The following is a 27314-nucleotide window of genomic DNA, read 5'->3' on the forward strand; positions in this document are numbered from 1 at the left end:
CCTGATATTATAATACATGAATGCTACATAATTTTTAATCTTCCTCTTTATTCAAACCTGATGAGAGAAAGACTTTCTATACTCATTCCTCATAGGTGAGGGGTGAGTGAAATAATAAAGTTCCTAAAGGAGGTGTCACATAGTAATGATTCTGGTGAATCTCAGAATATGGATATAACTGTATGGGGGCACTATCTGTAAATAGTGAGAATATTATTTAAGTAGTAAACAGTACAGGGCCAGAGTTATTTCTGTTGGGCAAGTTTGAATGGGGTTCTGCCACCCAAAAACCAATTACAGTGCTTGTCATAGAGTAGGTACTTAAAATGTTTGCTGTACAAATAAGGAATTTTTTAAGAGTAGATAGATATCCAAAAGCTTAACACATCTAAGAAAACAGTGAGAACACATTCATTTCTCAAGATCAAAATGCCATAACAGAGTAGAAAGGTGTTTTCTAATATATATATATATTTTATAAATGGGTCACATTATTAGAAGACATATCATGAATTTTATTTCTAAATAAAATTCAATGTAAGGGGAGGGGAGGGGAGGGGAGGGGGGATAGTAGAGGATAGGAAAGGCAGCAGAATACAACAGACACTAGTATGGCAATATGTAAATCAATGGATGTGCAACTGATGTGATTCTGCAATCTGTATATGGGGTAAAAATGGGAGCTCATAACCCACTTGAATCAAATTGTGAAATATGATATATCAAGAACTATGTAATGTTTTGAACAGCCAACAATAAAAAATTTAAAAAAAATTAAAAAAAAAATAAAATAAAATTCAATGTACAAAGTAAAAATCAATATTAGGTCCCTCCCTCCCTCTCCTTTTACTGGGCAATCAATCAATGGGATTGGAGACTGGATAGAATGGCAGATAGAGGCAAATAATTAATTTATCATTAGTAATCTGATAAAAACAAAGATAAGTGATGCCTAAGGAATGACCATTTAGTACCTATTTTAAAGTACCCCAGGTTCCTTCTTATAAACCCTCAGGAGACCAGACCTACAAGGATCACTCACGCTCCACGATGTCACTAATGTAATAACTGAAGATGTGGGCCAGTTTGTCCATGTCATGTTCTGACTTGCACGCCAGGCTGAACCTGTCCATTAATGCTGTAAACCCTGACCAACAAAGCAAAAGTTATTATATTAGCTGTCAAATTTAAACTTTTAAGCCCTCTTCCTTCCATGTATTGCCTAAGGTAATCAGATCCTTTCAAGTGGAATAATTCCTTGCTCCATTAGCATAGTATTGGGTATTGGAAAGTACCCAGGCCTGGGCTGGTTGCTGTTGTAAATGAAGATGATTTACCTACAAGTACTCTTTTCATCTGAAGCCAGCTGCCTCTTTCTTCCCACCCTCCCTCTCAGGCCAGAGGAAAGTGTGCAATTTTGCCCCATGTGATGGCAAGAAAACACTTGACAAGGTTAAAGGATTAAAACTTGATAGAGAACTCATATGGTAAGGGCAGGCACCTCATGGTACTCATCTTCAAATCCACGACACATATACTCCATATTTATTAAATGAATGACTCTCGAAGTGACTGCTAGGTTGCTAGCAAGTAGAACACGTGGGCGCATACTTAGAATGAGTTAACTGATGGGATAAAATGGAATGCTTATTGGAAAATACTCGGGGTTTTGAGGGAAACTTGGGTTCAAAGCCTCCTGTGGCCTGAAGAAATCCTTTCCCCCCGCGTATCAATTTAGTCATCTCCGAACCGGGGCTAAACCAGCTCATCCCAAAGGGTGTCTTCCCTCTCGGAAAACAAAGGCCCTCAAAGGTTCCTGCGCGCAGTTAAACCGCGCCTTAGGTCGCCGGGGCACCAGGGCCGTAACTGCGGCCGCCTCCCGGGGATCAGGCCAACGGCCGCCGCTCCTCGCCCTCACCCATCACGTGGACTCCTAGGAGGACGCCCTGGGCCGTGGCGAGCTCGGGTTCCGATCCCCGGGGCTTCCTGAAGACCAGCAGGTCGGGAAGCAGCGCCGCCAACCGGGCCTCCACAGGCCACAGAGGCGGCGCCGCCTCCCGCTCGCCCGTCGTCATGGCGGCGGCGGGGCTGCCAGTTACCGTGAACCGGTTCCCTCCAAGCAGCTGCCAATCCGCTTCGGTAGCCCTGGCGGGGCCCGCCCCCCAACCAATCCGCGCAGGCTTCCTTGGGACTCCGCCCCACCTGCTTTCCGCCGCATAGGCTGCCAACTTCCACCAGGGTCTAGGGTAGGTGGTTTCTGAGCACTGCAGGTTTTAGACTCCTTGAAACGCGAAAGACGCTCCTGGGATAAAACCCATCATCTGGGATAAATATCACCAGAGTAGAAATTTGGGTCACTCTGAATTTAGTAAGGACACACGCTCAAATTACTTTAAACTATTCAACACTGACATTTTCCTTTATTATAGGAATATTGAGAGGAGGTAAAAACTACAAAGCCTGAAAACTGCTAAATCGTGATGAGAGCAAATGTCTATCTTTAAAGGTCACAATTTTAACATTATCTGTTATCTGCCAGGACGGGCCTATGGCCTCATCCCAAGAAAGCTCCCAAAGTCTGTTTTTCTGTAGCTCTTGGTTCCAAGACTTCTTGTGATAATGGCACATTGGAAGCTGCTAGTCTTTGTTGCTCAAATTGCTAGACCATAAAGCAGCAATAGGATGAGCATGCTGCGGATTTTCAACAATCAGAATTTGTTTTGTTTTAGCTCTCTGAAAATATAAAAAGTGCCTCTTTGCACCCTTTAGGTCTAAATACTTAAAATACCTAATAAATGAAGGCTGTTTTGGTGATGAAAGGGCTAATTATGCTCCTGGTATAACTTCACATTTTGATGAGTATTTCCGGTAGTTAGGTAGTTAAGACCAAATTTATGTTTAACCCACAGGTGACATTCCTCAGCAGGGTGGGAAAGCCAAAAGGGAGAGAAAACTAGGAAGCCTGGACACTACTAGATTGTGATAACAGAGATCAAATGTCTATCTACAAAGTTCACAATTTTAACATTATAAACACAACCTACAATCCAGGGATGCAAACTCCTCAAAAGTCAGATCATTTTTTAGTATTTTTATAAATTTATTTTAAAAAATAACAATTGCAATGACATCAATGATTGATCACCTGTACTCCCCCTACCGCTGGGGGAAAACCTATATAGTGAGCCCCAAAGGAAAATCAAGACATTATTAGGCACCCTGTAGCTAGAAAATGCTGTTGGTCCAGTGGCATAGACACTGACACGTTCAATGTACCAGTGCAATTAAAATATATACATTTACAATTATCCTGCAAAAAAAGAAAAAAGCTCTCAAGAAGTGACACAACTATGCATCAAACCAATTATTCATTCATCTGTTCACTCTGCATCATTGAAGTCATCACTGCAGTCACAAGGACAAATGAGTAGAAGAATTAGTAATAAAGGAAAAAAAATCCAAAGGTCAACTCCCCTGTTCCCACTTTGTGGGCTATTATGGTGTGCAAAAAATAACCATTATAAAAGGGTCATGAGCTATCTGAAATGCAGTGACAAAATGACAACTGATGCATTTCATTTCAAACAAAAGTCAAACTTGCCCCCCTCCATGAAAAATTCAGTAACAATGAGGTTGGTATTACTATGTACAAACTTATAGACACAAATAAATAGTATTTTAGAACCACCATTGGCTTCAGCACTAGAAATTAGGTCTGAGGAATCTCTCTCTAAACTCTCCATCTTAGACTCCTAAACTAACCCCAAGATAAATTCCTCATCATCTTTAATGTTATCTGAAAAAACTGGGGTGGTCTAATTTCTGAAACATAAAAGAGCCAGAAATTTCGAGTGAGCTTACCAAAGAGTCAGCCCTCTGACACCTGGAAAGCAGGAAAAACTACTAGATTCCCGGATCTAGGAAGATATTTCACTTCCAGTTTCCTTTGCATAGCTCTATACCTCTATTTCTACCTTTACTATGGCCTCCCCCTCTGATTTTCTCTTCAAAGGGTTTCTTTTCTGTCCTAATGCATTTAGAGTGATATCAAGGATGCAATCTTTACTCTTGGTATTTAAGCCAACCCCAAATGGTCTTCAGAATTATTGGATTTTCCTTCTTTGTTTCCAGAGAAGGCAGCCAACTCTTCTGAAATATCATCTTGGTTCTGTCTCCCAGAGTTCAACACCTGGAAAATAGATTTCTGAGGTCCAACTCATTCTGGCAACTGTGGCTCAGTTCCTGACCCTGCAGGCATCTCTACTTTTTCCCAGACTGTAGTTTATTCCTATAGTATGGGTGCAGTGTGAAAACCTTTCTGCACAAGGCCTATGGAGAAAGGGGAAAACAAATGCAAATGGCACCAAAGAATCAGCTGCCATGGGAAGAATAAGAATGTCTGCTCTCTGGAGCCAGCACAAAATGCTGCTGGAATGAGGCCAACATCCACATCAAGCTATAGCAGGTAACCTGGACTATGTCCAGGACAGTGTGTTTGAATAGTGCTTTCCTGGCCCTTTGTCAAGGACTCAATCTCAAAATTCTCCCTGGCAGTACTTGTAAAAAGGTTTTAGAATAAATGTGAATTAGTCTCTTCATCTTAATGATCCATTCCAGGTACTCATCCACTGGAGAAGAATCAAGCTCTATGACAACACCTGATAGGTAGACTACTCTTTCTCTTTCTTCCTAGACTGAAACACTCTTCTATTCCCCAAATGTCATCAAAAAGACTACACTTGAAAATCTCTAATTTGCCTCTCTGTTTAGGAATTACTACAGATGTTTTCAGTGCATCAGCACAGAAGTTTTTGAAGAGTTTTGTTTTCTACTTAGGAAAGGCAGTTTCCAGTTCCAGGGCCCTCTATATTGTCTGAAAAGTAGCCACAGCAAGACCTATGGTCCTGATGACCTGTTAACAGAGACAAGCAGACCACAACTTGTCAAAGCTAAAAAGAGAGATTCAGCAATGTATATTTTAGCGTCTTCAAAATTTTATCACTTTATCCCTAGAGTCCAAAATATCCTTTTGGACTTTTCTTGGCTGAAGTCCTAAAATATGAACCCACAGAGATTCTTATTATTACCATAGATTAGATGGCTGTATCTCAGAGAATTTATTGTTTCCATATCACAGTATGGAACTTTCTTGCTCAGAGGCCATCTGAATACAAAGTGTCTATTCAGTTGGTCAGCCTGAGATCCCCCACCAGAGGGATGGATGCTATCTAGATTCCATGGGAAGGAATGAGCTGCGGCTTCCCTGATTGCAGTTCAGGTTGAGAAGGATGTTCTTCCCTGCTGAGATGGCTGGCTGGCTTCACCAGTCAACATAAGTGCTTGTATACTGCTGGGCTGGCAAGTGTCTCCTTGTATCATCCTAATCCATGAAATGTCAAATGTTATCAACAGTCTAAAATAGGTCCTGACTGAAAGGGTGAGACAAAGGCTTGCAACTTCAATTTGCCAGACATTGCTGCAATTATAATACTGAGCCACTTATTAAAAACTAAGTGGTTTCTGTCCTGTAGAAAAGGGCAGAAGTGATCGTCAGTGTCCCATTGGAAGAGTAGATCAATTTCCTGGAACAGTGGAAAACATCGGCAAGGAATATGACCTTGATCAGCTCCATCATATGGCCTGGGGTTAGGAGACTCGAATTATCTGTGTCATTGCTTCTTCATCAGCTTGGTTTGGATCCTAGAGACAAAGACAGCATAATAATGATTAGAGTCCTCTGCAATAGCACAATGACCTCCTGGCTTTCAAAGCTTATCCTCAAGGGAACATGTACAACTTTGCCAAGAAAACCAAAGTTTTGTAATATATCTTTAAAGTCCATCCACATGGTTTAAATGTAGCTCCATTAGGAAGGAAACAATAAACCTTATTTCTTAAAAAAACATATAAAGTGTAGCCTGGACCTCTATCACCAAACACTTTAGAGTTGATAGTGTTATTTCTTTCCTAAACACATGGAGCTGTGCTCTACTCTTAAGGGTTAATCAGGTGGCTAAGAAACAGACCCAGAGAAAACACTGTGACATGCTGCATTTTTATGTCATTTTCTGATCATCACATTTAAATACTGAGTGCTTAGCAAGGCTGGAAAAAACCTATATAATTTAATGCACTCATTTTGTAGATACTTGATGCTTGAAAGGATAAAGTGATTTGTTTGGACTATAATCAAAAAGTCAGGAGGCCAGCAAGGGTCAACTCCTAAATCTTTTGTCTTCTGTATGATTTTTCTCACTAAACTCGGGGTGCTGCTTCTCACTTGAGACCAGTGTAAAGGCAAAAATCAGTCCTGGGAGGATTTTTCCAATACTCCACAGGAACCACCTTTAGTTCACCATAAAAGTCTCTGAAATCTCAGTAGGCAAGATCTGAGAAAAGGCTGGAAGATTTCTGGATGTATAAAGACTGGAGTTGGGCCTTGAATAATAACTAGCACTTTCTGAACACTCATCATGCACTAGGGACAGGCTAAAAAGGTGCCTAATGTGCATTACTACATGAAGTCCCCACACTATTTCTATGAAGTACCCAACACTATTCTACTTTACAGATGAGAAGACACAGGTTCAGAGAGGCCAAGTTAAGAGCAAGGTCATGTTGTTAGCACCTGGAATCAGGAAGAGCTCTTGGCACAGTGGCCTACCACATTTGGCAGTCCATTCACACAGTATATGGATGAATAGCAGTGAGAGTGAGGAGCTCTAACACTACAGGTGAGGACTAATAGCTTCAAAGAGTTGTTAGTGTTCCTGTGTCGTGACACTTGAGGAAATCTAGTACAATTGTTGAGAGACATAATGAGAAAAATTGCTTAGAAACTACAAAGAAATTGCCTAATTTGTGGTGGATTAAGAAATGAAGAACATATATTGTTGAGTAAGGGACTTTCATGATTAAAAAAACTACACTATCTTATAAAGACTGACCTTGCATTACTGTATAAGATCAATTGAAGGAGACTGGAGATCAATTTAGAGAATACTACAATAGTGTGATGGAATGTAGTATTTATACAGAATGAATTATCAGTACATGGAAGAAATTCATTAATTCCACAATCATTTAGAGAGTGCTTGCTCAAAACTGGACATTATGCTAAGACCAATGAATACAGTAGAGAATAAAATTCTCTACTTTCTACATAACTATACTCTAGGAAGAAAATGATCTTGAACATTTAGACAAATTAAATAATTAAATGGTAATTATACTGAAAAAAAAAAAAAAAAAAAAAGATAGCACGAGAAAATTCTGGAATAGAAGAGACCCATCCAGATATTATGTGGGCTAGGAATAACCTTTCCAATCTAAACCAAGGTCTAAAAAAAAAAAGGAGACAGTTATACAGAAAGACTGAGTGAAGAAGATTGAAGACTGAAAACTTTAAGGACAAAGGCCTATGGCAAGAGGGAAAGGAGCAAGAGCACATGGGTGCCTTGCTGGCCATGGTAAGAACTCTGGATTTCAGGCCAACTGCAAATAGGAGAGGGTCAGGGATGAAGGAGCTCAAGCAGGACAGTTATACATATTTAGAAGACCACACTAAGAGGTCAAGAATGTGAAGGCGGGGACAAGAGTGGAAGAAGGAAGACAAATTGTTTTTTATATCTAAGTCAAAGAAAAGAGGACTAGAACCAGGCTGACATAGTTGGGAGGGAAAAAGGTAAATCAATTCAAATTATATTTCTAAAGATAAAATCAAGATATACTGACCTAGAAATGCCTGTAAGATAATTAATTTAATTTCAGTAACCATTTTATTAAGTATCTTATATTAGGTAAATTATTAACTTCTCTCAATCTGTGTCAATTGTAAAATGGTGATGATAGGTAATTATTATCTCATGGGGCTTGAGGTTGCTTAGAGCTAATTAAAAAACATAATGATTAAAATAATACCTCCATATATAGTATTAGTGAACACTGCTGTTACTATTACACTAAGAAACACTATAACTTATTCCATGAAAACTGAAGTAAGAATTTCAAGAAGGAAATAATAGTAGTAACTGGGAAAAATGAAGAGAGAAGAAAGGTTACAGGATTCAGGACCTCAAGGGCTTTTAAGACCAAAAAGAAAAACTAAGAGATTATGTTGCATTCAATTTAGAGAATGTGATTAGTCCCTGAGCATGAAATGGCAAAAGGACACTGGTAAAGGCTTCAACCCAAGAAAAATACAAGGCAATAAATAGAAGAATGAGCTCTTATCACCTCACCTGCATATGGGGACTATCCTTTTCTTTGGGAGAGAAAAATCGTCCACCTTCACCACGCTTCCGAGCCATGGCATGACGGTGCCGAGACTCATGCAGGTATTTCTAAAATAAGAAATAAAACCACTTAGTGACTAGCCAGAACCAGCAGAATTATCTAGTACACACACTGCATTGCTAAAAATTCAAGAGAGCTGTGACCAGAGAAAGAGATAAGACTTTGAATTATGGAGCAAGTTTTGGAGAAAGTACTTAACCTAGAACATGAATAAAATGCAGTTAATCATACATAACTACTACTGTAAGAATGTAAACGTTAAATGAAAAAAAAGGGGGGGCATAGCAGAGATCACTACTTGCCCCTTAATAGAATACCAAGTTTTAGTTAGGCAAATGGCTGTTCAGTTAAAAAGACTGCATTTCCTAGCCTTAACTGACGTAAGGTGTGACCATGTAACTAAACACTGGCTAGTGAGATGGATCTAACTTCTTGAGAGAGGGTAACTTTCCTGTTTCCTCTGTTCCTGGACCAGAGCCCAGCCTTGGACTGTTAAGTAGCGGACTGAAAATATTAATTAAAGCAGTAGACAGAGGAGAAGGGATCTTGAGAACTGAAGGAATGATCTAACTACCAATCCAGGACAATTTATCTCCAAATTTCTTTTAAGAAAGAAAAAAAAAAAAAAGTTCAGACACAGTGGCAAGAGGATTGCTAGCTCCAGGCCAGCCTCCACAACTTAGTGAGACTCTGTCTCAAAAAATAGATAGATTTAGAAAAAAAAAAAAGGGGGGGGGGAGGTCCTGGTAGAGTATCACTGGGCTCAGTCTCCACTACCAAAAACCAAACCAAAATAATAATTAAAAAATCCCATTTAGTCCACTGGTTCTGTTGTTATAGTTGAAGCTATACATAAGCCATAACAAGTGCTAACTCTTACAAAAGATAATAGCCTCCGAAATTAGCTTCAGTTGTTTAGAAGGAAAATAAACCACATAAAGGATAATCGTGATACTCCTGCTCTCGTCTTGTGTCCTTCCCAATGTTACACATACCCTTCTTTCCTTTGGAATTTTCCCTTCTGCTTCTAGTTTTGCCCGAGCTTGCCTTCTTTTGAGAATACGGTGGTACTGTTTGGCATTCACATAGAGGGGCTCTTCTTCAAGCATCTCTGCTCCAGGTAGGGGGATTCTCTGGATAGCAGGGACAGAGCCAGCTCCAGGCACCATCTGCACAAAGAAGAAAACAGAGTTTACAAGCAGCATAGGAAACAGTTTTGTTGGGTTCCTGTTATATAGATTCCTGAAGAACATTTATTACACTAAAGGTCTATCTGAATTTTAAACAGCCTCAGATGATTCTTTTATAGGGAGGTCAGGACCCACAAACACACACCACACTTAACTTCATGTACATCTGTTAACATTCAGACAAATCTTTTGGTGCTGCCACATCTTGGACTTTTGTGTTACAGGCTCAGCCTTGGACTCTTTTGCTCTTTATGAAAAGGCAAAAGCAATACCCTTCATGAGGCTTTACTGGGTATTATGCTCAAGCACAAGAAAGCCTATTGGCTTAGGTGGCTCTAGGCCTCCAAAAAACAAACCTATGTCCAGGAAAAAACAAAACAAAAACCAAAACCAAAAAACAAACAAAAAACCAGAAAACACCACTGTTGGTTAGAGGGAGGCGTTAGAGAGTTGGGCCTCTCCTAGTCCATCTCATATTCATAGCTTCACTTTCTAGGTACGCAGCCATAGAATGGCCAGAAACAGTCATCATAAGAATGAAATAGCAAAAAGGAAGGGAGGTACAGGATGACCAAGTGCTACTAAATGCCTACAGATATAGAAATAGGTTAATAATCCTTTTGGTAGCTTTCTCACCTCTATGCAGACTTCTATTCATTCTTAATTTATGCATTTAGGAGCTATGAACTAATGTTTTATTTTGACATATGGTATTTAGCTTTTACTCATACCCCAACTCCCCAACATATTTATACTTTTGTTTGTTTCTCTAATGATTACAATCTAATTTTTAGTTTATTTTTTGTTTCATCCACCACAGGCAATGTGTTTTCCATTTTCCAATGATCAGTAGCCTATTCTTCCTTTCATTATCTGAATTCTGAATAAAATCATAAAAAATTAGATATTTACATCTTTTTAACCACTGCTACATCTCCAGCACTTGAATTAGTCCATGGCACATAGTGTGGGCTCAGAATAAATTATGTTTCATTGTATTATTATTATTAGCAGGCAAAAATACATGGAAAACAACAGTATATAAGAACAGCAAGCTGAAAAGTAAATTTCCTTACCATGACCATTCCTCCTGAATTGACCACATTGCCTGCCACTGGTAATGTAACAGTGACAGTCCCTTGTCCACTGCTGGTTGTGTTGGTATTGGCTCCTGTCTGAACAATCTGTGCTCCTGCCAAACTGGCTGCTGGGATGGTGATCATGCCTGAAACAGGGACTGTAACTTTAAGAAAATAAAATGTAAAAACAAAACAGGCACACAGAACAGAAAGAAGGGAACACAGTTAGTCCCTCTTCTACCTGACAACATTCACCCACCCTGGAAAAACATGCTGAAAAGCACAAGAGAAAAAGTACTTTCCTAATCTTAACTCTGGTTTTCTATACATAAAATCCAAGTAATCAAAATCTTTGAAATTTCTATTAACTGTTTAGGACCTTGTCCAGAGTAAATCTATTCTTGAGATGAGTACTTGCCCTGGACAATCCAATAATTTCAAAAGGAAGCCAGAAAATATGGGGGCCTCTCCTATGCCTTAGTCTGACTACAGCTATACCCACTGCTCTTATAGGTAGGAATTATCAATCTGCCACAGGCAGGAGGTTTTATAAATTTATAAGTTTATGACCCCAAATTGAGGGGTTATAATCTTAAAGCACTTCAAGTCTTTAAACTATCAGCAGTACTTGTTCACCATTCAGTCTGAGCTCTCACGAGGGCCCAGTCCAGCTCAGACTCTGGTGCGGGATGACAGCACATGATTCTTGTACTCTATGGATTCTGTATACTGCAAAATTTTATTCACAAATCAAATCTTTAGTCATGGAATCTAAATGAGGTATTCTCTTTTTATTGGCAATACTGGATACTGAACCCAGGAAGTGCTCTACCACTTAGCTACATCCTCAGCCCTTTGCTAAGTTGCTGAGCCTGGCCTCCAACTTATTATCCTCCTGCTCAGTCTCCTGAGTCACTGGTATTATAGGTAAGCACCCCAGCGCCTGCCTGGCCTAACTTACCCAACTATCTGACAAATGTTTCCAAAATCCTTCAAGTTCAATTTGAGCACCTCTCTTCCCAAGCAAAACAGATTTATGCATCTATTCCTGGAACACTCTTCTCTAAGGGTCCTGCACTATATGTATTTGTTCACATCTCCCTTATTATACTAGAGGCTCTTTGAGAACTCTTCTTTACTCCTGGTTAAATGCTATATATGCAATAGACATATAAATCTTTTGGGAATGAATAATGAGTGACCAAACAAACAAAACACAACAGCAATGGGACAAAATATTAACTTGTTTATTGATATAGAAACTTTGTATTTCCAATCTTCTATTTAGAAATATTTCTTCCCTATAACATTTGAAAGCTCACATAATCCCTTGGATCAGTCTTTTGACAACCACAGTAAGAACTCCATTCTATAAAAAAAAAAAAAAACATTGTTCATGGGGTCCTGTAAATGAGTCCTGTTGAGCTCATGGCCAAAACTTCTGAAGCACTTACAATTGCTCAGAATATAAGAAGATGCCCTAAGAAGTTCCAGGGAACCTATGGACCTACTTACCTTGCTGGAGAATAGTACCATCTGCATTAACTGGCTGGTAGACAATGGTTTGCCCTTCAGCAGTCTGTGCCACTTGCTGTCCCTGAACAGCAATTTGCTGCTGAGTCTGTGGGAAATAAACAACAACACAATTTGATAGTGTCCAAAAGATATCTACCAAAGAAAACTGACCATGTGGTCCTTTAAAACACAACACTTTTGATGGATTCCTTTCCCCATTTCTATTATATATGAAATACTTGGTTTTGCTATCTGATTTTCAAAGTCAGTTCTCCTCTTGAATTGACTCATTACCTGAGTCTGGCCAGCAGTGACGGCTGTCTGAGGCTGCTGAATGATGATCTGCTGGGTCTGACCCTGCTGTCCCTGGACCTGCACAGCCTGCCCACCCTGGATTTGGATCTGTCCAGGTGGAACCAGTTGTATCTATGGAAAAGAACACAAAGAAAGAAATGGTATTCTATTGACACCACTTTCCTTTAGTTAAATGAATTTCTCTAGAAAACAGGAAATGCTTTGAAGAGGGAAAAAGACAGAAGTCCTATTGTGCTCTCAATTTTGAATGAGTGACAACTTATTTTCCATTTATAAAATGATCAGGGAATTTTAATATGGTCTGGATATCTGATATTGAGGAATAAATGTTTATTTTTAAAAAGATGACAGAGGTGTCATTTATTTCTAGAAGAATGTTCACTTAAAAATACATTCTGGGGCTGGAGATGTAGCTCAGTGGTAGAATGCTTCACTAGCATGCACAAAACCCTGGGTTTAATCCCCAGTGCCACAAAAACAAAAAAGACCCCACAATATTCTGAAGTGCTTTTCACTGATGAGATGATATTATATGTATTCAAAATATCATTCCCAAGTCAATGGTAAACTGATGGTAGCACAAGTAGATATCTTTATGAGAGAGATACTGAACCACAGAATCCAGTTAAGCAGTATGAGGATTACTGACCCACAGAAACTATGAAATGTTTTTTTGTTTTAGTTTTGAACCTCTGGGATAATTTGTTATGCAAAAATAGGTAACTAAGACAACGTGAATGATCCTAATCTTCTTTCCAATGCAATGCCCTCACTAATATTCAGTGCTATCATTAATGTTTGCTGGCCTTTTTCTGATGTTGTTCCCCAATATTCTTGTATCTATTTCCTTGTTCTCTCTTCTGATTCTATTGTCTATATCAGGCCAAGAATCTTAATCTAAAAATTATATGCAATGTTTTGCAATCTAGATATCTATCCTTTTTCTTAGAAGGTGTATGGTTTCACAGAAATGCTAAAATGGAGAATACAATTCAAAAAAGGTTAAGAAGTACCTTTTTTTTTTCTTTTTAAAATAATGACTATCAAAGAACACTAATAAGAAGCCATTTCTTACATAAAAGGGATTTAAGCCTTAAGCATTTTAAGGGAGACTGGAATCTCACCTATAGCTTTGTGTGTGTGTGTGTGTGTGTGTGTAAGTAATTTTTCAGCTTAATTAGTTACAATCCTATTTTAAAAGCAGGGAAATACACAACTCTTCCAAGAAAAACAAATGTCATTAAATCAGAGAATTCAGAGCTAGAATGAATCCTAGATGTCACCTACATAAACTACATTTCTGGTTGGATAAACCAATGATTAAATGGCTTGGCAATGGAAGTTAGGTTACTACTCTCACAGTATACTGTGCCTACAACTTGATCATAGTGTCTCTATTTGACAGTGGAGAAGGCATCATTACCAGGGACTGGAGAAGAGGCAGAGAGAGGAAGGGCAGAAATGAAAGAGCAATGTGAAATTGAAAAAGCACACACTGAAAATAAATTTAGAGCTTCATACATTTATGCATGGAGAAATGTGGAAACTATTTTTAATCTCAGCTACAACTCGATTTTGGTAAAAATATGCCAATAGCATTAACAATGTTCTTACCCTCTGCTCAAGCAACCCCACTTTGAAACTACACTTAAAACTCAATTGAAAAGTAAAACTGTAATGATCTATGTTTATAATAGCCTCATCTATAAAAGCAAAAACAAACCCCCAAACCTTCAACTACACTTTAAGGATTCTGAATTTCTGAATCATCAAATTGAACACTATGAAGGAATTAAAAATGACAACTAAGAAAACAATGTAATATATATTTAAAAGAACAGGTTGAGGGGGCTGGGAATGAACCTCAGTAGTGCAGCACTTGCCTCACATGTATGAGGCACTGGGTTGGATCCTCAGCACCACATAAAAATAAAGATACTGAATCCATCTACAACTAAAAATATTTTTTAAAAAAGAAGTAAATAAAAGAACAAGTAAAGAAAAAACCTATGGGCATGGTATAAATTACACATAAAAATACAAGGGATTATGCAAAAATTACAAGTTGAATTTATAAGCAGTGTCATGGCTGATTTTTTAAAACTTATTTACTGTAACTATTAAACTATTCAGATAAGTAAAAATTTAATATTCTCCCACATCTCCTTTTCTGGGCTCATAAACATATATACCCATAGGGAATTGATACCGATTAAAGATGCAACCATACAGTGAACATTGTTTTTGCAAACTATTTTTCACTAAAAATCCTTCAACATTAACCCAAGTCAACAGTTCATCCTTTTTAGCAATGACATAATACTTCATATGTGAGTATAATTTATTCAAATCATTTCCATAGATAATTAATGGATTCAGATTACAAAAAATTGTTTTGCTAGCACAATGCTGCACTAAATATCTGTACATTTCTCTCTACACATTGATACTTTTCTTCCCATAGGATAGATTCTCAAGTGGGACTGCTAAATGGTTTATGTATTTAAGAGATAGTGAGATGACCTCCCAATGGGAAATGACCAAAACCAATGTGTGCTTCTGTTTTTCCACATCCATTCTAGCAGTGGATATAACCAATTTAATATCCCTCCAATTTTAAAATTTTGATGCCACGGAGTTGCATGTTAGCATTCCCTATATATTTCTTTCAATTTCTTCTACACCTATGTCCTATTTACTTTTGTTTTGTTTCCCAATCAGTTTTCAAGTCGATTTATCTTTTTAATTGATTTTCAAAAAAAATCTTGCTTTTTAAAAATTCTTTCTATATTTTTGGTAATGTTGTATCAAATTAATTTTAACCTGCTTTTCATTCATTTTCTTGTTCTCCTAACTTTCTAAGAGAAATACTATTTATTTTCATTTCTTTTAAAGTAAAGCATTTCAGATTATCAAATTTTGCTGTAAGTACATCTTTAGGTAGGTTTTCTTTTCCATTATTTATGAAAAAAACAAGTTATATGGAAAAATAACAAGTTATTTGGGAAAAAATGAGAAGGATAACATTTCTGACTAGAAACAATCCAAAGCAGGTTGGTATACTCCCTCCCCTAACCCTCAAGTGTGCCAATATAACTTATATCAATAAATCACTTAATAAAAGAGATTGTTATCTTTTTATATTCCTTATAGCAATTCAAGATCATGCTCATATCTTAGCCCTAACTGGAGAGGTTAAATTTCTGCATAGTTCTGCTTTATATCACTAGTACTACAAAGAAAGAAAATTAACTAAGTAAGAAATAGTGGGTAAAAAGCAATTAAATGTAACATGACTGTCTAGCAGTCTTCAACAACCTATTCTTTTAAACTTCTTATGTGACAGACTTTTGAAACATTTTTAAAATAGCACTCACCTGTTGCAAACCCTGTGTCCCAGAAACAGGTACTTGCATGATGGTTTGACCTTGTCCCCCAGGGACAGCCTGGACCATAATAGGTTGGCCAGTTGATGTGATTAATTGGCCTCCACTGACTTGCACCATTAATGGTTGGCCCTGGACCTAGAATGAAATAAAATAAGAACAATGAAATAACACAAGACACAAAATTATTTTTACTAAGACAATCACTGGAACTATTCTGTTAACTTGCTAGAGGGGGGAAAGGTAGGAGAAATACTAGGAAAATAAGCTTAGTTCTCAATTTATCTTTTTCAAATATCCCTGGTATCTCTGACTAAACACCAAACTGAATCTTTTAAGGTCTGATATAATGGAGCATATCTAAAATCTTCAGAAGTATTAAAAGATACAAGACATTTATCACCAAATAAAGCTTTCCTTTTTAAACCAATACCCATGAATGAATGGTCTCTTGTGAGGGCTGCAAACCATGAATTGAGAGGAAGGTGATGGATGGTTGAGTGCAATTCCAAATAATCCAGAGGGAGTAAATCAAACTGCTCTAGGAAAGTGGGTAACATGAGTCCTGAAAGCTTATGCAGAGGATTCCTTTCCCCATAGTCTCTCAAGCAAAAGTGAAATGTACACATTTTATTATCTTCACTCTCTGAATCTAGATGTTTGTTGCTTAAAAAGTCCACTATTAAAGACTTCCTGCAAATATTTTCTGGTCAGTTTGCAATCTTCATGGTAAAGTTCCTCACGCTGCATCTTGTAGTATCTACAGTTACTTTAGCTTTATCAGAAGCAATGACAAATACCGAAATTAGAGCAGTCAAGTGTACAAATAGAATTTCCAACTTTCAAGGGCCTAGAAGTAAATGAACTACTCTAGAAAGCAGGTCACTGCAAGTGCTCCACCACATCTTAAACCTCAAATACCTAATAGGAAGAATGCTTTCTGGAAGCCAAAATATAAGCTATGTTAGGAATAAACAGGAATGATCAACACAGCAGCTAAGAGACCCAAACTTTCATTTTCATGTTCAATTTTTGTTTTGAGGAATTATTTAAGAGAACAAAAGAATACTTGTATGACTATATTCATTCTTAATGCCAGAAATTAATGTGCTAGATGAGTAGGATAGTAAGACCCTCCTACCACTGCCACCACCACTGCCAACAATGTACTAAATCTACAGAAATATTTAAATACTAGGTTTTGCTTAACTATTTCATGAGAAATTTCACTTTAAGGACTTTACAGCCTGACTTTCATGTTTCTCCTTCCCTTACTTCCCCATTCAAATTCCCTTTGCTACGCCAAATGCTTGCATATGCTGTATCAGAAAAGATTTATTAGAAGACTTACTGCATGAGTAACTGCAGGAAGTATTTAGAATTCTCCAAAAATAATGAGACCCTTAGAGAAAAGGTTTCCATTTCTTTAAAACACAATTTATTTAAGTAGTTACAAGACACATCATTAATCATTTTCTGGCTACCCACTGTCTTAATTTCCTCCCCCACTGACATGCTATATGCACATGATAAAACTGAGACTCCAAAGAGCTCACTGTGTTTACAACACATAAATGATACAAGGACACATGCATCAGACAATAAGCCATACAGTTAAGAGCATGTTACATTCCCATTCCACAAGTGGTTAACGACAATCCAAAATACTATTTTATACATTAATAAGATGAAGCAAGCATGAACAACATAAACAAGCTATTGAACTAAGATTCCAATAAAGTTCAGGACTACCAATGAGCTCAGCTTCTTTTAGACCAATTTATGCTCAGAACTAGTTGCATTATATCATCACTAAATGCTACTGGTGGCAGAGGCAGGAGTTGAAAGGGTAAAGTGAAATGACTGTATGAAACAGTTAAAAAGGATTCTTAGCAGCACTAGTAATAAAGTGAAATGCTGGTTTTATATTCTAGACCCTACTCTGAATCATTTCCAATTCAATGAAAGAAAAAAGGAAGGGCATATAAATTTTATAATTTTTCAAAAATATGGTCTTTAAAAAATATATCTTTATTTCACTTATTTATTTATTTATTTTTTATGTGGTGTTGAGGATCGAACCCAGGGTCTCGCACTTTCAAGGCGAGCTACCTACCGCTGTGCCACAACCCCAGCCCAATATAGTCATTTTAATCAAAGTAATCTACAAAGAAAAGACTAGTGCCTCTACTTCTGTTTTTGTTTGTTTGTTTGTATTGTTTTTTTGAAAATAGGAACAGGCCAAAGTTTAACCCCAATTTATGGCAATGAACATGGCCATACATAATGAAAAAACTGCACTGTTCAGTTTAGAAACCTTTAAAATATACGTTTTTTTAAAGCATATCCAAGTAACTATTAAGAATCATTAGGGTCGCTCTAATACCTAAGTCTTGAAAGTGTATCCCACCCTGCTGAACCAAACAGAATGGGAATAATCTCTACAAATCTAGTAGTAAGACAGTCATTATTTTCCCACGAAAGGTAGTGAAAACTAATAGTTATGAAGACATCAACATGATTCAGTGCTTAAACCTTGCTCAACTATTATTTTACAATCAAGTTGTCCCTTTAATAATAAACAGCCTAGTTAATTTGCATGTGTGTAAAATTCCTTCTCAACTCTAATACAAACTCATGAAATTTTGCCATGCAAGCAGATTGAATCTGAGCACTTTATGAGTCCTAATGCCACTTTTAAGAATTTTTTCTTGTCATGTTTGTTTCTTTTCCAGAGACTTGCTCACTAGTCAAATACAGTTTTCTGAAAACAGATACAGCAGTCACTACATGACTTAGCATGGAACATTAGGGAAGTGGCAACTTAGCCTCAAAGACAAGTTAGAAGCATCAAAAACATGCAACTGACTGATTCCTACTTGAGATCCTAACACACACAGCACCAGACATAAGGAGAAGTTCATGCAGTGCTCACAAAGAATCAGAGAGGGCACCACTACCTGGAGGGTCTGGACCTGCTGGCCTGAGGCAGATGCCACCTGGGCCTCAGTCTGCAACTGGACGGCAGTGACACCACCCTGCTGCTGAGAACAGGAACAGGAAGATCTTGAAATGTATCAGGAAGGAAATGTATAGTTCAAGACATGAGATTACCTTACCTCTTGTGGGAGGGGGAGGAAAGTCTTCTTTCAAAAGCCTTACCCTACACAGGGCTTTCAAAATGTATAGTCTCCCTAAACTGAACTGTTGTGTGGCAGGATCAAAGATATAAGCATCCTGCACCCAGAATGGACCTTAAAACTTACTTCCACACTCAAAAAGGCCAAACAACATTAACACAAAAATTTGTATATAGACTTTCCCTCCAGAAATATTTCACTCTTCTGCTTACATAATTTTAATCCTTTTTATATTTCCTCAAATAAGTTCACAAGAAACAATGAAGAATTTCTGGGGCTTAAATGCAATCACCAATAAAGGAAGGATGAATTAATCACTGTGAACCATCATCTTCATAGTCATTTGCTTTTATGTCCCAAGACCAAGACTTATTTCTATCCAAATGAACTGTCTTAGAAACAATGTTTTCAGTGATTCAACCTTATTTTGATATTCTCATAAGTTTTGACAGAATAGAAATCCACACACTACAACACTGGCCTGCACGGAGGACCCTTTGTACCTTTCTCAAAGGCAGCTGGAGGAAGCTGCCAGAGCCACAGCAGCTACAAGGAAGGGAAAAGCAGCAAGGGAGTATAAATAATTAATCTCTTAATCAAGAGGAGCTCCTTCCTTTGATTATTAGATCAGAAAAAGTCACCATTAACACTTCCTTTGCTCTCCCTACTTTGCTAAGTTGGATTTTGAATGCAAAAACTATTTCTAAGATATCAATCTTGGCCTAAGGTCAAATGAAAGCATAATACATTTCTTTTTTCCCCTTTCTTCTAGGATTGGGAAAAAAGTGAAGTTTTACTGAAATAAATCTAGACAAAAAGTGTATATATTCAAGGATGCAATTTATCTTATTTAGGAATAAACTAGCAGCTGGGAATTTCTTTCTAATATGTGGTTATCCACATGTTTAAATAATATCTGAGTGTTGAACTAAAGCTTTTTAGAATAGGTACTAGGGTGGACCACATCAAAGAATGATGAATTTCTTGAAATCTGAGTGGTGTGTACTATGGCCAAATCTTTACAAAATCACAAGTTAGCTCAAAGAAGGGGTGGGAGGGAGGGTTGAAAAATAATAATGATTAAAAAAAAAAAAAAAAAAAAACCCCAAACTCCAAATGTCCATCAGATAAACAAACCAGATGTTATCATTTTCAATGAGACCAAAGAGGCAATTTATTATTAAACCAGGCTCCCATAAAGAGCAGATTCTAGATGGTCATGAACTCATAACACTTTAGCATAAATTATACCAAATATTTCACTAGATTTGGTACCTCTTAAATAATTCCCAATAATCATGTAACAGCCAATTTGTGCTATTATCAGTTCCACTGCTGTGATGTTTCAGGATGTTTTGCTTTCATACCTGCTGCTGAATCTGTCCAGCCTGCACAACAATCTGCTCTGTTGAGCTATTGCTATTCGCCGTATATTGCTCCATGGCCCCTTCCAGATAGAATCCTGTCCACAGTGAGCTTCACTTTGGAGAGCCTAGAAGACTGTGAGGTGGTGCACTCCTGTTAGAAAAGTTGGGAAAATAAATTAAAATGAGCTTGTCAAATTATAACTGTGTTTAACATTTACAATAAAATGGGATAAAAGAAAATGTTAATTATCAATGTTATTTTTAACTAGACTTACATGGTCAAAAATAACATCACAACACCATTTTCATGAAAATGCTTTTAGTCCTTTTTTATAAGCGATCTTACCTTTCAATACTACCAGAACAACACTTACACCTTGGCAATACTCATTAAGCTATAATATCTTTGTTGCAAGGTCTATTTAACACAGATTTTCAGATCTGTGGGAGTACTTTAGAGAATAAAGATTCTTTATTTTGTACCACACACTTGCTGCCCATCAAACATGTTACTCTAGTTCACTATATATGGTAAGCAATTTAAAATTTCAGGGCTTATTATTTAGTAAATAGTTTACTCCAAATGTGAAGTCAAATTTTTTTTATATCAAAATCTCTATCCTATGAACAGTGCAATTATTGTGTCACCTAAAAAAAAAAAAAAAAAAAGATAAGAAAATCTCCATTTGGTAGCACTAAGAAAGCTCTAGCAAAAGTTTAAGAGTTTGTATCATAATACAAAAACTAAAAAAGACATTATACAATGTCAAAATTTGCCACACCATCGGAGTTAATCTGTCTTTCCCTGTTTTATGCACTCGTGTCTCCTTAGCATCATTACTTTTGTACTTTGGGGTCATTATTAAGTAAAATGAACATTACGTGAATGCAAGCAGTGTGATTCTGCAACCAACAGTACGACAGTTGAGAGAGCCAGTAAACAATTAATGGTGGGAATTAGCATGGATACACTATCCTGTCTTTGGCCAAACAATGTGAGATTTTCTCACACTACTTGGAATAACACAGTTTAAAACTTATGAGTTATTTTCTTTTGTAATTTTCCATTTAATATTTTGGGACTGTGGGTAATTGAAACTATGGAAAGATATCTTGTATAAGGGGGAACCATTGTAAGTGTGGCAGGGTAGCACACCTCTGTAATTCCAGCTAATATTTGGGAACCTGAGTTAGGAGGATCTCAAGTTTGAGGCCTACCTGGGCTATTTAATGAAATCCTGCCTCAAAATAAAATAAAAAAAGCTGGGGATGTAGCTTAGAGATAGAGTACTCCTGGGTTCACTTCCCAGTATAAGGGAGGGTGATGGTGGAGGGAACAACCTGCCAAATCCTTAAAGTCAGCAAATAACCAGTAACTGTTCAAATCTATCCTTTTCACACACTTTCAGATTTGAAGACTCCTTTTTGAAATAAGGACACAATTAGATAAACTGAAGTGATATGAGAACCCAGAATAAAGATTTGATTGAAACAGTAACATTATAAAATTCCAAAGATTAACTTCATTTTGGAAATAAACAAAATGTAAATAAACCATTCCTTTTCAATTTTTCTCTAGGCCTTCATAAATTCCAAAATTTGAAAGATAAAATTTTGTGCACTAAGTTGCACATTACAGGGGCAAAGTGAAGTACCACTCTCCATCAATCTATGTGTGGTAGATGAGATTAATCACTTGAAAGATGTCTCAATACCATGTTGTAAATGAAGAAATCAAAATAGATTTCATTTGCAATGTTCCCCCAACGCCCCAGCTTGGTGCTACTGGAAAGAAAACTTTGAGACAATTAATGGCAAGTCTTCTAGTCACTGGTGGTCTGTCCTCCAAGGGAACCGCTATCTATTCCTCTATCTCTTTCTACTTCTTTTTTTTGAATCCTGGCCATGAGGTAAGCAGTTTTGCCAAGACATCTGCTGCCACTATGATGTCCTGCTTTGACACAGGCCCCATAGCAATGGGACCAATCAATCAATCCAAAAATTGAATGGTAAAATAAACCTTTTCACTTTATAAGTTGATTATCTAAAGTATTTGTTACAACATCAGAAAGGTAACACAACATTCACGTATACATCCAAGCACTTGGGAGGAAGTGTACTATACTAAAATGTATTCTGAAATGTATCAAAAAGTAAGATGGATGAATGGGTCTGGTAAGGTAAGTATGGAAAAATGTTAATGGTATGTATACAGGTGTTCACTGTAAAATTCTTAACTTTACTATATGTTCAAAGAATTTTACACTAATTGTTGGGGAGGAAATACATAATCTAATCTAAAAACCAATCACGCCTATGACCCCATAGTCAAAATAGGTACAATATAAGCTTATACAAGTCTTTATTTATGACAGGATGGCTATGCCATCATAGCACAGTGGCTTGTGGCTATATGGTTGTCCAAATCACTGCCTTTGCTCCATCAGAATGCACATTTCTGGCCACCATTTGGATTTACACATAGGGAACTAATATGCTTAACACATATGTAAAGCTGATATTTTTCACTGCATACTGACATATAGATCTTCTGATTTTTATACCAGTCTCTTTTGAATTGGTGGACTAAGTCAGCTGGAGAAACTCTGAATATAGTACAGAAAAATCAGGTTATCAGCCAGACTAAGTGGCTCTGCTAGACCTCCTCAAATTTTAACCAGTCTCTAACACACAATACACCTGTTTCTAAACTAATAAAATCAAGGTCAGGATATTTTTATGAATCTTACTATAAGATAGTAATCTAGAGATAAAAAAAAAAAAAACACAAAAAACAGATCAGTAGTTCCTTTGGATTGTAGAAAGGCAGATGGAGTTTTACAAACTTCCTGGTAATAAAAATGTTTTACATCTTCATTATGGGGGTAGTTATGCAGGGGCATATATCTGTTTAAACTCATTAAAGTGCTCGCTTATAATGATTATACTTTGAGCCTAAATTGTATCCCAATATTTAAACTAAAAAATAAAGATCATGAGATGTCCTCTGTATTTCAACATTTTCAACCAAATTCTCTTCTTCTAATTTCCAGAAATTTACATTTGTGTGTGTTTTGTGTCTTGCTCTGTTGCCCACGATGGACTTGAACTCCTAGGCTCAAGTGAGCCTCCCTGGCTCAGCTTCCTGAGTAGCAAGAATACAGACACCATGAAGCCCAGTCAGAAATTCACATCTTATCAGACTAAAATATAACCTGAAGCACATGGGAATGACTAATATATGTATAACATACAGATTTTCTTAATTAGTTTATTCTGATAATACAAATGCTCCAATTTAAGAACATTTAAATCCACTATACTCTGAAGGGTAAAAATAGAAGAAGCCTCAAAATCTAGCATAACTCGTTAACATTAATGAGGGGATGATTCAGTGTGGAGTGGAGTTCGATACTGACACTACTAATGGTGGATGCTATGAGCATTTGGCTTCAGTGAAGCCATATGTTCTCACTACTGTGAACTTCAGTTAGTGGAACTGTAACACAATCTTGACACATTGTCTTTCCTCAAGAGCTTCTCTGCCTAAGATTATGACAAAATTAAGTCAACCAGATTTAGTCTGTCTAGCTCTTACTTGTAACACAAAGTTTTGATTTTTTTTTCCTCCAAGAGAGAAAGAATGAGAGTGTGCATTTATTATGGTTAGCATGAAAATTCTCTGTGCCCTGCCATTTCCAACTGCAGAAGCAGAAATTTGGCCAATGACTAGGTATCCATTCTATTTGTACATATAACATTCTAAAATCAACCCTTCCAGAATCTCAACTTGCAAGCCTATGAAAATCCCTCTGATCACATTTGACAATCATTACCAGGTAAACATTAGACTTACTTTTCTAAGGATCTCTAACTTTTGATTTTTTTAAACCACAAATCACAGTAAGAAATACACTTTGTATCACAATTCAGTACACACATAAACTACAAAACATGTTGCTAAAACATTTCATGAAACATTACTTATCTTTATACAACATAAAATGCACTTGAATATTCTAAATTTTATTATTAAAAATGGCCAGTTTGACTCACTAAAAATTTCAAAACTTAACACATGAAAAGGGTAGTTTCATGTGTGTTTGATAAAAGGCTGGACAACATTGGGCTGTCCAACGTCCATCTCCCTTGAAGTTTTTGAACTGGAGCTTCCTAATTTGCCCCTTCTCTCCTGTACGGTATACCATGTTGTCAGACACTGTTCTAGTGATTTTGGAAAGAAAAAAAAAAGTGATTAAGATTCTGACTTCAAAGAATACTTTTAAATTTAGTAAAGGAGTAAGAAGTAGTTGTGTGTGGTGGTATACCCCCGTAATCCCAACAACTCAGGAGGCTGAGGCAGGAGAATTAAGTTTGAGGTCAGCCTCGGAGACTCGGTGAGACCCTTTCTCAAAAAATAAAAAGGGCTGGGGATATAAATTTCAGCATATTAATAGTATACTATAAGGCCCCACACCCAGAGAAAGGTCACACTACTGTCTCTAAAATGCCAGGCAATACTACAAAGTTTCTCTGCACACAGGTGGAGGATCTTGAGGTATTGAGCAAATGCCTTTTGCAAAGATGTCTAGTTGGGTGGGGAGGTAGCTCAGTGAAAGCACTTGCCTAGATGGTGAGACCCTGCATTAGATCTCTAGCACTGCCGGGTAAGGGTGATAGTGGAAAGATATCAGGCAAAAGTATTTGGTATTTTTAAAATGATCAAATGTACTTATTTTTAGCTACCAAGATTAAAGCGTGATTCAAATACAAATATAAATGCTTCTTAAAAACATCTAACCCATGCTGTCCCATCTATTACAAATAATATGAGAATTAATAGGATTTAAAAAATAATTTAAATAACAAAGAAAAACTCTTCCTAAAAAGTGAAAAACAAGTTTTAATAGTGGAAAGAATACTGGACTAGTTTTCTTGACCTCAGAAAATGTGATTAAAACAAAACAAAACAAAAAAAAGTTACCATATACTTAAGTTAATGGAGGAAGGACTGGAATAAATGTCTCATCTGAGTAAAAATAATTTTTAGTCTCCTAAGAAAAAACAACTCTCTAGCCCCCAAGAAGTCCACCACTACCATGGGACACAATCCACAAATGAGAAACTAGCTTTCCAATCTTAGGAGGGAAAAAAATATGCATGCCACCCACAGGTTCTAGATTCCCCTCTACCTGAACCTCCAGACAAAATAACTGCTTCTAAACAATTTCTTGGCAAGATCTATATGGGTGATCTTTCTTGCCTAATCTCATTACTATTGCCCACTTCCTTAATCTACTTTATCCTTTTGCCTCAAAAACACAACACAATATGATGCCTCTGAACATGCTTCTCTCTGAAAGCAATGCTCTTCCATTCTTTCCGTCCAAAGATATCAACTGTCAAGGCTAACCAAAAATGTGGCCAGGAGCCATTGATTGCTCTTAAAACACTACAGGACGGAAATTGGCCCCTACACAGCACTAACCATTTAGACTCATTGCCTTTCACCTGTAAATCTCCATCAAGCAGGTGTGGCTCTTATTTACCTCTACCCACTCCCTTTCTCCAGCACCATAGGTGATGAGTTTCCCCCTCAGCCAACAAAAAAAGTCCACAACACTTTCTCGGGATTAGAAGTATATCAGGAAAAAAAAAAAAAAACAAGCCACCGACAGATGTGTGGCCAGAACTGTCAAGTCTGATACTTTCAAAGTGACACAGAAAGGTAAAAGGAAAAAAAAATAATAATCGGTACATTTCCAAGGGAGGAAGAGTTCACAGAATGAGCAACGGAGAAGACAAATAATATAAACAGTAGTTGTCCAGCCTCCGGGAAAGAATGCGCAGGGCTATCAATCTTCTAAGAGTGAGGTTCCAAGCACCGAATGGCCGGGCCTGGCAGACGGACCGCTTGGTTGGGCTCCAGCACGGAGAGGTGTGCGGTCCTGCCCGGACAAGCGAGGCGGGGAGGAGAGGAAATGACGAGCCAAAAAGGGGTGGTAACGGCGCCCGGCCAAAGACTCGGGGCTAGTGGGCCAGGAGGGGGGGCGCGGCGGGACAGGGGAGAACCAACGGCCCTCTCCCCGGCCCGGAGTGGCGGGGCGGGTCAGCAGCGGCCTGCGGCGTGGGCGGGCCGGCCAGCTCCGCCCGCCGCACTCCGAGCCTGTGGCCGCGGCGCGCGTATTTTCCAGGCCTCCCTGCTGACCCACAGGGGCTGCGGACACAGGGGCCCGGACTCACTCAGGGCAGGGGACACGTGCCCGCGGGAAGTCCTTTCGTCCCGAGAGTCGGGGCGTGGAGAGTACAAGGGCGGATTTAAAGATGAGGCTGGAAGGACGGGGAAAACCGCCGGGGCCCAGGGCACGCTTGTGTTGAGTGTAGGGGCACTTGTGGCAGTCAAGGCCACCACCCGCATGTCCGGGGTCGGAGAACCCGGGCCTAAGGGTCGGAGGAAAGAGGTTGCATCCCCAACTGGCACTGGCACCCCACAAGGGACAAGAACCCAAAGAGCCTTCCCCCGGGGGCGCCATCCCCACACTGGGCGGCCCCTGCAGGCCCCGGCCGGGAGTGCCCCGAGTCGCCAGCAGGCTCCGGGCCGGGGCCTCCGGCCGCCCTGCTCGGCTAGGCTCAGCTCGACTCCCCGGGCTCGACGGGCGCCTGGGCCTCTCCTGAGTGGTCAGCGAGACCCGCCAATCGGGGCGCTGGGGCCGGCTCTGGGCCGCTGGATATTGGCTCCTCATACTCACCGTGCCTCGCTCCCCCGGTTCGCTGCCCGCGCTGATTGGCTCCAGTACCGGACCCCGAAACCCAATCAGAGGCTCCAGCCGCCGCTGCCGCCGCCACTGCCGCTGCCTCGCAAAATGGCGAACCTGAACAAAGGGGAATCGGGCCTCCCTCCAACCGCCTCCGCGCAGGCGCCTCTGAGACCACGCCCTCTAACCCCAGCCGGGCACGTCCCGCCCCTCTTCCGAGAAGCATCGCGCAGGCGCCTCCGAGACCACGCCCACTTCCTTGATTTGACTAC

General features: G+C 38.6%; 1 protein-coding gene across 11 annotated transcripts; it reads right to left on the reverse strand.

The window, feature by feature from the left end:
* Positions 1–3076: 3076 nt before the first annotated feature.
* On the reverse strand, positions 3077–27162 carry Nfya (nuclear transcription factor Y subunit alpha). Of its 11 annotated transcripts, none has more exons than XM_071613429.1 (10): positions 27037–27162; positions 20288–20438; positions 18741–18821; positions 15772–15918; positions 12374–12505; positions 12080–12185; positions 10562–10710; positions 9291–9464; positions 8241–8342; positions 3077–5700 (listed from the first exon to the last, which is right to left on the reverse strand). In XM_071613429.1, exons 2-10 carry the CDS (start codon positions 20360–20362, stop codon positions 5647–5649), a joined length of 1020 nt encoding a protein of 339 aa, XP_071469530.1. In that variant the 5' UTR covers positions 20363–20438; positions 27037–27162; the 3' UTR covers positions 3077–5646. The 11 variants fall into 11 exon arrangements, with proteins under 11 accessions (XP_071469530.1, XP_071469527.1, XP_071469528.1 ...); XM_071613426.1 differs by having other exon boundaries at positions 10562–10728; positions 27037–27161; XM_071613427.1 differs by having other exon boundaries at positions 18738–18821; positions 27037–27161.
* Positions 27163–27314: the final 152 nt, after the last annotated feature.

The sequence above is a fragment of the Marmota flaviventris genome, chromosome 6, assembly GCF_047511675.1.
Source record: "Marmota flaviventris isolate mMarFla1 chromosome 6, mMarFla1.hap1, whole genome shotgun sequence".
NCBI classification, from domain to species: domain Eukaryota; kingdom Metazoa; phylum Chordata; class Mammalia; order Rodentia; family Sciuridae; genus Marmota; species Marmota flaviventris.

Excerpts from the sequence above, each read along its gene's own strand:
- Nfya (XM_027943531.2), bottom strand. The coding sequence starts at position 20,362 with ATGGAGCAATATACGGCGAATAGCAATAGCTCAACAGAGCAGATTGTT. Across the intron at positions 18,825-20,287 it reads CTGGACAGATTCAGCAGCAG|CAGCAGGGTGGTGTCACTGC; the intron begins GTATGAAAGCAA and ends TCCTGTTCTCAG. Across the intron at positions 12,506-15,771 it reads GGACACAGGGTTTGCAACAG|ATACAACTGGTTCCACCTGG; the intron begins GTGAGTGCTATT and ends TCTTTTCCATAG.